The sequence below is a fragment of the Onychomys torridus genome, chromosome 14 (assembly GCF_903995425.1).
Source record: "Onychomys torridus chromosome 14, mOncTor1.1, whole genome shotgun sequence".
Lineage (NCBI taxonomy): Eukaryota > Metazoa > Chordata > Mammalia > Rodentia > Cricetidae > Onychomys > Onychomys torridus.
In genome coordinates, this window is record NC_050456.1 from 52,549,844 (window position 1) to 52,561,255 (window position 11,412).

The following is an 11,412-nucleotide window of genomic DNA, read 5'->3' on the forward strand; positions in this document are numbered from 1 at the left end:
AGACAAAGGTGAAAGACAGATGGAAGGAAGGAAGGAAGGAAAGAAAACTACAAACCAGGGCATGGGACCTTTGACCTTTCTCTAGCTGTGACCCGCTTCTACCCTCAGAAGGGCCCCCCCTCCTCCCCCCAATAAACTATGGTAGCAGAACGAGGAGGAGGAGCAAGAGGAGAAGGAGAGGAGAGGAAGGCCTGATTTCATTCCAGGGATGCAAGGATGGTCAAACTCAGGAAAACGATCGGATATGAGGCAGTACAAAAATAGTGAAGGGGAAATATGACACAGTCAGTTTTCTAGACACAAACGTCATCCCTTGGCGAAGAAAATGTGACTCTGTGCTTAGAAAATCCTAAGGACCAGTGTAAGACTCCCAAATCAATAAAAAAAATTTCAGCATAACAGCAAGATATAAAAAGAAGGCACAAGATACTCTGTAGCCCAGGCTGGCCTCGAAACTCACACAGATCCACCTGCCTCTGCCTCCCGAGTGCTGAGACCAAAGGCGTGCACCACCACCGCCTGGGCTTAGCCCCAAACTCTTAACCTTCCCGCCTCCTCTCCTCTGCACTGTGGTCACAGCTGCGCTCCATCCTGCCCACCAGTCAGTAGCTTTTTCATACATCGATAATGAAGTCACTGGGAAGAGAAATGAGGAGACTATCCCATTCATAAAGTAGTGAGAATGACCCAGGTGTAAAGCTGAGCAACAGGAGGAAAGACTTCCGCCGTCACCATTTCAAAACACACTGAAGGTAAAAGGTGAGGGCCCAGGAAGACAGAAAGTCCTGTGTGTGAACGGTTCCGAGAGTTGCTATTGCTACAATAGCTGGTGCAGAAAGAGCTCTGCAGATCCAGTGCCGTCTGCATCAAAATGACAGCAACTTTATTGATACAACTAGACAAAACAATCCTAAAACCCACAGAGAAGCACAGAAGGTCCCAAGTAGCCAAAACACTTGTGAACAAAAGGAAAGCTTAGCAGCAATGCAATACAGGATTATAAGACATACTGTGGAGGGGGCTGAAGAACTCAAGGGCACCAGAAACTCTTCCAGAGGACCTGGGTTCAAGTCCCAGCACCCACAAGACAGCTCATAATCACCTGTAACTCCAGTTGAGGAGAATCTAAGGCTTTCTTCTGGCCTCCCTGGGCACTACGTGTGCATGTGGTCCACAGACATACATGCAGGCAAAACATCCACACACATGAAAAATCAGCCAAACAAACAAAAACCACCCAAACACATAAAATATATTATAAAGTATATACTATGGAGTCATAGTACCAAAGCATCATGCTGCTGACATACATGCAGACACTCAGGCCGATGGAACAGGAGCCAAGGCAGATGCTCATCCAAAAGCAGATTCCTACAATTTCAATCCAACATCTTTTATTGCTCCTACTAGTGTGCTCTTTCTGGTCTCCATATGGTTTGCCTCATGTGGCAGTCAGTATTTTACCCGACAGTTCAGCCTCAAGAAATTTCAACTCGCTGCCAGGTATGATGGTGTATCCCTGTAATTCCTCCAGCACTTGGGGACGGAGGCTGGAGGCTCAGGAGTCCGAGGTTATGTCTGTATGCATAACTATCAGCTCCAGTTAGCTCAGAGAGAAAAGAGAGATGCTGATTTCAAGTCTCCTCACATTTATCATAATCTGTCCAAGTGAGACGTAAACAAGTGTCTTAAACCCAGTTCAGCATAGGGATGGGGTTGACCCAGATGCCACAGTTTCTACAGTTTGACATTTCCATATCAGACCCGGAACTGAAAGCCAGCGTCGCTAACCATGGACAAATTCAGGGGACTTTGGAGGGAAATCTGTCAGGGAGTGTCCTGAATCTGAGAAATTCAGCACTAGGTCAGGCAAAGGGTGCTATCTTTCCAACGACATCCTTACCCTAAAGTGGACAGAAAAGCAATGCTTCTGTTTAATTCTGGAGACAGCATATCATATATTTGGGTAGTGAGTTGCTACCAGTCAGGGAGCTGCACTAGAATTACTATAGCTTTCCAGACCTCTCCTGGACCCAGAGAACCTTCAGTGGCAGCTAACATCCTTACAGATGTGGTAATCTCGACACTGGGCCTGCGAAGCAACTACATCTTCCAGCTTTTGAGAGTAGAACCTCCCAGTTAAGTTGTTTGGTCCCCCCTCCCCCTCCCCGTGTCCCCCAACCCCCCAACCCCCATCTATATGTGTCTTCACACCCTCTTGGGCATCATGGGAGGGGAATAGAATCTGCTTTTTCCATTCTGCCTGCACATTTTAAATTCTATGTTGGCAACTAGGGTAGCCAGGCAAGGTTTTTGTCCGTGTCTCCCGCCCTGCCTCCCGTCCCCCGCAAGCTAAGCATTCCCAGAATGAGAGGCCACTATCACGTAGAAACCGGTATTCCAAATACCCAGCAGCAATTGCTTCATTAGCAGGAACGAGGAGAAAGGTCACCAAAACCTGAACCTGGGGTCCAATGTGATAACTTCTTTTTGTTTGCAAATATTTATTGAGCTTCTGTTTGTCGGATGCCTTCCTGTAGCATGAATCTTAAAGGTACTTACTAATAAAAACAAACCTGAAACCAGGTATGGGGGTGAATGCCGGAAGATCAGAGAAGCAGAACAAGCCACAGCCACCTCACCTCGCCAGTTCCTCAGCTGATTCTGTTTCCTCAGACTGGAGACCTCTCAGTCCTCATCCAGAATGAATCTCAGCTGAACTGTTGCTCAAAAGCCCAAAAGCGGTTTACTCAGCTTATACTTCCACAGCACTGTTCATTATCAAAGAAGTCAGTACAGTAGCTCAAGGCAGGAATCTGGCTGGAGGCAGGAACTGAAGCAGAAGCCGTGGAGGAGCATTGTTACTGAATTATTCTTCATAGCTCAATCAGTCTGCTTTTTAAACCACCCAGGACCACCCAACCAAGTTAGTGGCACCACCCAAAGTGCTGGTCTCCTCCTACACCAGTTATTCATGAAAGAACAATGCCCCAGACTTGCCTACAGGTAATCTGTTGGAGGCATTTTCTCAACTGAGTCTCCCTCTTCCCAGATAACCCTGGCTCCTGTCAAATAAACAAAACAAAAACCAACAGCCAGCACAGAATGCATGCTCAGATTCTTTTCTATTTCCTTGTCTACATAAGGTGCCTTCCTTCTGTAAATGGATATTTCTCTTCTGCCCGCCTGTTCCCAAATACCTGGCAGCTGCTTCCCAAATAAGTGACTTGGAGACTTAATATTACTTATAAATGCTTGGCCACTAGCTCAGGCTTATTACCGACTAGCTCTTACACTTCAATTAACCCATAATTCTTACCTATGTTTAGCCATGTGGCTTGTACCTTTTCTTAGTACGACATTCTCATCTTGCTTCCTCTGCATCTGGTATCAAATTCACATTAAATAATATTAACTCACCAGGTGGTGGTGGCTAACACCTGTAATCCCAGCACTCGAGAGGCAGAGGCAGAGGCAGAGGCAGGTGGATCTCTGTGAGTTCCGGGCCAGCCTGGTCAACAGAATGAGATCCAGGACAGGCTCCAAAGCTACAGAGAAACCCTGTCTCGAAAAACCAAAAATAAGAGAGGGAAAAAAAAAAAAAAAGCCTAAAAGCATAACCAGCCTAGTTCCTGGTTTTCACAACTTATGTACCTTTCTGCTTTCTGCTCTCACTTCCTGGGATTAAAGGCGTGAGTCACCATGCCTGGCTGTTTCCAGTGTGGCCTTGAACTCACAGAGATCCAGAGGATCTCTGCCTCCAGAAGGCTAGCATTAAAGATGTGAGTGCCACCATTTTCTGGTCTCTGTATCTAGTGGCTGTTCTGTTCTCTGACCCCAGATAAGTTTATTAGGGTGCACAATATTCTGAGGAACACAATACCACCACACCTTCCACCTGTATGCCCTTGCTTCTCCTGTTCAGGTATGCCAGGCTGAGCTGCAGAGCGGGGGTTCAGCCAAGCAGAGGCACCGGCTGGCAAGATACCAATAAAAGGAGAAGAAATCAAAGTATTCCATCTGACCACACCTTTGCACCATCCCGGGGCACTCGCCTCTGGCTCAGAGGCCTGGTAGTTCCTATAGATCGGGGACCACAGTTCTGCACCCAACACGGTTGTGTCTTTCTGTTTCCAACCTTCCCACGCCTCTGTAAAAAACCGTAATCCGTTTGTGAAACTTCCTCCTATTGCCAAGTTTGGTGGACCACTGGCTTCTGGCTAGAACTCAGACAGAAAGAAACCCAGAAATCCAAATTGACGCGGGCAGCAGTTAGATATGGGGAGCTGGGGGGGGGGGGGGGAGGCACGATGACACAGGACGTGAGATCCTTCTCCCAGTGAAGCCCAGGGTATCAGCAGTGCATGGTCTTCTTATTTAATACTCCCACCAGGCCTTTCAGATAAGGGAAGTGCATCCAGAAAACTGTGTGCCTTTCTAAAGGTCCTCAATATCTAAGAACAGTCGGACTCCAGAAACACTGAGCTGCCCTGGAGAGAGAGATGTAGAGACCAAGAAATTTCGAGGGAAATTCTTGGTCCAGAGGGTTAAGAACTGAACCATGCCTGTTCCTTGGGAACCTCCTGAGTTCCAGCGTGGGACTGCAGCTTCTAATCTTTTCAGCTTCGGCTGTCGTTGTGCTTTGACTTGGACACACTTTGTGGCTTCCCCGGGCGAGTCTTTGTTCTTAGCAAACATTCTCCCTCGCAATTGGGAGTCTAGGATTTGCACAAAGAAGTCTCACGCGTCGCCTCACAGGCTGTGTCCGAGGCCAACCAATGGGAGTGGAGCGGGTCGTCCCGCCCGCGACTACAACTCCAGGAGACCCAGTCCAGCCGCCGCAGCTGGTCCAGCGGGAGATGGCGGCGACGCTGAGCCTGGAGCCCGCGGGCCGCAGCTGCTGGGACGAGCCGCTGAGCATCGCCGTGCGCGGCCTGGCCCCCGAGCAGCCCGTCACGCTGCGCGCGGCCCTGCGCGACGAGAGAGGCGCGCTCTTCCGCGCCCACGCGCGCTACCGCGCCGACGCCCACGGCCAGCTGGACCTGGCGCGCGCGCCCGCGCTGGGCGGCAGCTTCGCGGGGCTCGAGCCCATGGGGCTGCTCTGGGCCATGGAGCCCGAACGGCCTCTGTGGCGCCTGCTCAAGCGCGACGTGCGGACGCCCTTCGTGGTGGAGCTGGAGGTGCTGGACGGCCACGAGCCCGACGGCGGGCGGCTGCTGGCGCGGGCGGTGCACGAGCGTCACTTCATGGCTCCCGGGGTGCGGCGCGTGCCCGTGCGCGAGGGCCGTGTGCGCGCCACGCTCTTCCTGCCCCCAGGTGAGCAGCCCCCCTCCCTCCTCCCCTTGGCTCAAAGTTCCTCTGGGACTGGAAGTGAAGACAAAGGTACCTAGGACTCACAGGGAAAGAGGCTGGACTGGACTGGAAGGAGCCTGTTATGAGGATGCTCTTTCCCTGAAGCCGGTCCTTCGTTCCGCTGCTAAGTTACAAGACCTTTTAAAGAAAGGGACAAGACATTTGTAATATAAAATTAGAACTAGTAATAAACGGGGCGGTGGTGGCACATGCCTTTAATCCCACCTCTTGGGAGGCAGAGGCAGACTGATCTCTAAGTTCGAGGCCACCTTGGTCTACAGAGTGTATTACTGGACAGACAAGGATGCACAGAGAAACTGTATCTCAAAAACCATAGCGATCTTTATTCTTTTAAATGTTAAATCTGTTTTGAGCTATGCATCATAGTCTGACTGGTTGAGACACCAGAGCAAAAGCTGTCTTGAGCTTTGGAGCTCAGGCCAATCTGGTCAACATAGCAAAACCCCTTTACAAAACAAGGGATGTTTCTCTTTCTCTTTTCTTCTTTTCTTCCTTCCTTCCTTCCTTCCTTCCTTCCTTCCTCCCTCCCTCCCTCCCTCCCTCCCTCCCAACCTCCTTCCCTCCCTCCTTTTCTTTTCTTTTTTTTTTTTTTTCCCTCTTCCAAGACAGGGTTTCTCTGTGTAGCTCTGGCTGTCCTGGAACTCACTCTGTAGACCAGGCTGGCCTCGAACTCAAGAGATCCCCTGCTTCTGCCTCCTGAATGCTGGGATTAAAGGCACGTGACAGCACCGCCCAGCCAAGGGATGTTTCTTGTTTCTATTGTTTTTCTTTCCATTCCCACACTACATTAAGATTTATGCCAACTAGCAGTTGAAGTAGAGGAGACCTTTTTCTGGAACTCTGAGATCACTGTGTGGTCTTACATAAAAGGATGCTTACTTGGCCTCTTTAGTAACCAACAGAAACGCCTAATAAAACTACAGACTGTATGGTATAGCTTCAAGAGTAACACAGCTTTCAAAGCCTGACATTTCCAGTTAAAGTTCACTGCCTGGAGGAAAGGTGAATGATTCAGTACATAATTAGAAAGAGTAGGAGTGTTCATTCAGTTATTCTGGGAAGCAACCAGTTTTTAGCTAGGTAGATTAATTGTGTAATTCTACCATTTGTGACACGTGCACACCAGAAAGCTTATTGCTTGGAAATAGTCCATATGTCCCCCCAGTAATGGAGTTGATCAATAAATGGAGGCACATTTCTAGAAGTCAAGATAATTGACCCATAGCTACCCGCTTCTTGTGTTTAACCCAAACTGAAATCATAGGTAAGACAAGCTCTCCAATCGCTGGTCAGTCCCCCTCGTGTGTTCAGCAGCAGGGAGCCCCAGCAGTGGGAGACAGGAGCAGCAATGAGTGGCATCCTGCAGTCCTGCAGGCCTTGGGTATCAGGTCCCTTTGCTTCTGGCCATGGCCAATGTTACATCCTTAGGGGCAAGACCCTGAACCTCTCTACATTGACAACTGTCTGGAATCTGGTGACCAGCACTGCCCCCACCCCCAAGCTTTTGGTCTTTAGTCTCAGCTGACTACTCTCTCTGGTTACCCCTCTATTTCCACTTTTCTTCTTTCCCTGGCTACTCTTAAATTGTTTGGTTGCTTCTTCGGCCAGCTGCCTGAACTCTTTCCCCAGCACAGTGACTGCTGCCATGACAACTCAGGAAGCCTGCCAGTTATGCTCAGCGGATGGAGCTCCAGGCTGACACACTTGCCAGCTGCTTGGAACTTGGGGTATCCATTCAGGACCTGAGGGCCGGGTGCTGGGTACACACCACCACACAGGACTGCTGAGGGGTGAGAGCGAGCGGCAGTCTACCTTGGTGGTTTCACAACTTGCTAAGTGCTGAGCTGTCCCAACCTGGGCGCTTCCTGCCTCTGCCTCTCTACTCTCTTTTGTCCTTATGTGACAGCTTAGCCTACATTGAAAGTAGGCAAGAACAAACCACCCAAGAGAAGCCTTTGCCTAATGTTGCTGCACCAGGGGGAAACAGCATTAGAAAGAGCATCTCTCAGAGGGCTGAATAGCCTGCTTACATTGTTAGAGAAGGATCATCAGACCCATTACCGCCTAGCCTCTTAGCCGATCACAATCAATCACCGAGGTTTGTGTTTTAGACCAAACACAGATTTGCCTTCAGGTACTATGAGACCCTCACTCTATTCTCTAAGACGAAGATATAGATAGATAATATAGATAGACCCAGGCCAGTTTCAAGCTCCCAGAAATGACGGGGCCAGCCCCAGGAATTTAAAAGTATAGCCACCTGGTAGCAACTAATTAACAAAAGAGTGCCCCAAAGGCTGGACAAAAGCCAGGCCATTTGGCGGTGACTGATTAACCACGGGATGTCCCAATACTGGAGATGGCACGTCTCAACTCCAGAGACAGGCTGTAAAAGTTCTAACAGAGCAAACGGACAAACTAAAATAAGCTAACACCGAGGCCTGGGAAGATTTAGCCAATTAGAATTGTACCCATACTAACTCCTCCACAACCTAAAGGGATTCGTGGTTTTTGCCTTTAAAAAACCAGCCTCACAAAGAAAGAGCAACTCCTCCCTGCCTCTCTGCACTGTGACGAGTGAGTGCTTGGGACAGGTTCCCTGCCAGGCTTGTACTGTGCTGTACTGTGCCTACAATAAACCTTGCTATTGCATTCTGGACATCCTTGGTCTTTGGTGGTCTCTCTGGGGTGTTTTGGGCATAACAGTACAACTACCAGACTAGCAGGGGAAACGCCTCCCTTCACACACACCAGGGTGGAAATGGTTGTAACAAAAAGTCTGGTACAAGTTGTTTCAAAGGGCCCTGGCCACAGCCACACCTTCTGGTGTGTTGGTGGTGGTTTTTTGTTTGTTTTTTATCTCTTTGCTCTTTGTGGGGCCCACCACCCAGCTCCCCCGCAAAAAAAAATGGCTATTGGCCGTTCAGCTCTTTATTAGACCAGTCAGGTGTTTAGACAGGCACAGTAACACAGCTTCACAAAGTTAGATGCAACATAAAAGAATGCAGCACATCTTTGCGTCCTTAAAGAATTGTTCCCCAGCACAAACAAATGTAACCTGTCTTCTACAACAATAACACCCAGCCCTGGTCTTTGTGTGGTCAGGCTCATGGAGTGTTCAAGATGGCTGGTGCTGGCACAGAGTAGGTGGGCTGTAAGATTGTTACTCCTCTTGTTCAAGGTGGCCAAGACTGCAAAGAAGAATTCAGTAGCAGTTGACTAGGGAATCAGATTGCCCTACCCCCAACATCTTTGATCATTTATAGGAAGATGGACAGCAGGAGAAGAACATCAGGTTTATTATATACCTCAACCTCAAGACTAACACTGATTTTTAACAGACTTAAACTGCGCTTATCACCTGCCCATGCCCAAGGCACAGGTGGAGTCTCCCATCAGTCTCAGTTCCATTAAGATAAAAGTCATGAAGTAGGTAAACTAAAATCTGTGTTTATTTATTTGAACATGCGGAAGTCATAGTCTGGAGTTTGCTTGAGCTCTCACTTCCCACCATGTGGGTCCTGGAGATTGTACTTGGGTTTTCAGTGTGACAGCAAGAGCCTTGTTCGATAAAAACAAAATACGTAAGGCACGCATGTAAGAGGTGGGGATATCATCTATGACTTCAGTCCATAAAACCCACAGTGGTGCAGAAGGACCAGACAAAAGTAGTGCTTTCTGGTGCCTGTCAGGTGTTTGCTGAGAGGCTAAATCAGGGGACAGAATGAATATATACTGTGAAAAGGGATTCATTAGGTGGGCTATGTAGTTCAACATCAGCTATTTACACTGGAGAGGCTGAGAACATAGTTGTCGTTCCTTACCCCCTGCTGGGTGCCTCCACCATCCCAATCTGATGAGGAAAGCCTCTAGGATCCCTAGAGAGCCATCCTGGACGGCCAAAGAATCTGGGTTTCCAGTGTCAGCCAAGGCGGCAGCAATTAAGGATAGATACACTTACCAGAAGACAGAGCAGGCAAACAAAACCTTTGCCTCAGGACTGCTAGGTATCTGGACTGCCAGCAGAAGGTGCTGCCTACCTAGGGGGAGGGTCTTTCCTCCTCTTTTAGTCCTTTCTGGAAATGCCCAGGGGTATGTCTTAGAGATCCCAGATCCAATCAATTTGAAATCATGATTAACCATAACATCGAGTTATTTAAATTAGACATGTGAAAGACTAACCCTCTTCTATAAATGGTGAAAATATGTAGGACATGAAATCATGCAGAATAGACATGCAGCCTTTAGAGTCTATGTCCGTCACCCAGCAGGAAGCATTTGGAATTCATGTGGTCTTCTACCCATCAGGCCTTTCTGTTTCTTCATAAGGCTCGGTTCTATGGCGGTAGCACGGTTTGTATCCATTCATTAGCTGGAGGACTTTGGGTTTGTTTACAGTCTGAAGGGTGTGAATAAAGCTGCTACGAACCCTTGAATACTGTGTTGAACTGTGTTCTTGTATGAACACGGTTTTTCATTTCATCTCTCATTCATTTCATTCATCCTTCAGAGGGCAATGACTGGGTTATATGATTATGTATAGGTTTAACTGTGAGCCACCGCCCACTGCTTTCTACAGACTTCACTGCTGGTTTTGCATGACACCAGCAACATGTGTTATGATGTTGGCATCGTCATTATAATGGTTGTTTGTGTGTGTATGTGTGTTCTGGGCCATGCATGGTGGTGCTCATTCCCCACCGCCCTCCGTCTTCTAAATGTCTTTGTAAACACTGTGGAGCTTTGAGGCTTTAGGTATGGAAGGGGATGTAGATTTAGCCCAGGCTAATGTCTAGGTGCTTGAGGGACAGGTCTGCCATATTTTTCACTGTCTGTTGAAAACCTTATCATCCTCACATAAGCAATAAATGCCTGTTAATGTCACCGCAAACACTTCTTAGTATGTTTAGTGATGTTTCTTCCCCAGAACCTGGACCCTTTCCGGGGATCGTGGACCTTTTTGGACTTGGAGGTGGCCTTTTGGAGTATCGGGCTAGTCTGTTGGCTGGGAAGGGTTTTGCTGTCCTGGCTCTGGCTTATTATAACTACGATGACCTCCCCAAGGGCATGGAAACCATGCGCATGGAGTACTTTGAAGAAGCCGTGAACTACCTGCTTAGTCACCCCGAGGTTAGATCATCCTTAAGTTTTATTGGCCCCTGTCAAATCTCCTCATCATGTGCTTGATTTCAGGGAATGAGTGAATTGATGACAGCCTCTCTCTATTTCACAAAGAGCCCATGACCACTTGAGGTTTCTAGGTTTGATACAAGTAAAGGGAAGGAGAAAAGCAGGGCCATCCCCAGCCGGTGCTCATTCAGATGATGTGCGGCAGCTCTCTCCTGCCTGTGTCCTCAGTCCCTGTCTGTGTCCCTGTGTCCCCGTGTCCCCGGGCCCTTGTGCGAGCACAGGGTGAATTTGACAATCAGCGGCTGGAGACCAGGGTGCTCTGAACTTTCTAGATTCAGCGCAGCGCAGGCTGAGGTGGCAATCCTTGCTTGTTTTATAATTTTATAATCAGAACTTCAAGTGGCTGGAAGCGTTGGCGCTCTTGGAGAAGTGGAGCCAGTGTAGGCTGCGTCTATCGAGAAGCTGGAGTCTAGATTTTGCCCATTTCCCACTCCACAGCCTTGGTACTTCTCTTTCTCCTTGGATAAGTAGATACCCCAGTTTCATCTTTGTTGCTGAGATTAAAAATAACCCCCCCACACAAAAGCAACTCGTGGAGAAAGGGCTTATTTTAACTCACAGTCCCAGCCCATGTTCATTAAAGTGGGGAAGTCAGAGGGGCAGATGCTGGTCATGTCATACTCATAATCAGGATCAGAGAGCCAAGAGTGCATGCATGCTGACCCTCAGCTCTCTTTTTCCAGTTTTGTACAGTCCAGGGCTGGCTCAAGAGACAGTCCCACCTACCTTCATGGTGTGTAGTCCTACCTCAGTTAGTGAAATTAGGAAATTCCCTTAAGGGGCTGGAGAGATGGTTCAGGGGTTAAGAGTACTGGCTGCTCTTCCAGAGGTCCTGAGTTCAATTCCCAG

At 48.5% G+C, this 11,412-nt stretch overlaps 1 protein-coding gene across 2 annotated transcripts in view; it reads left to right on the plus strand.

Moving 5' to 3' along the window:
- The first annotated feature begins 4,763 nt into the window (after positions 1-4,763).
- The window catches only part of LOC118595718 (acyl-coenzyme A thioesterase 1), a 17,991-nt gene continuing 11,342 nt past the window's right edge, over positions 4,764-11,412 (plus strand). For both annotated transcript variants that reach the window (XM_036206476.1, XM_036206475.1), the window contains exons 1-2: positions 4,764-5,316; positions 10,301-10,503. In XM_036206476.1, the coding sequence (XP_036062369.1) occupies positions 4,779-5,316; positions 10,301-10,503 (741 nt within the window). In that variant the 5' untranslated portion in view covers positions 4,764-4,778. The remainder of the gene's footprint in view (positions 5,317-10,300; positions 10,504-11,412) is intronic.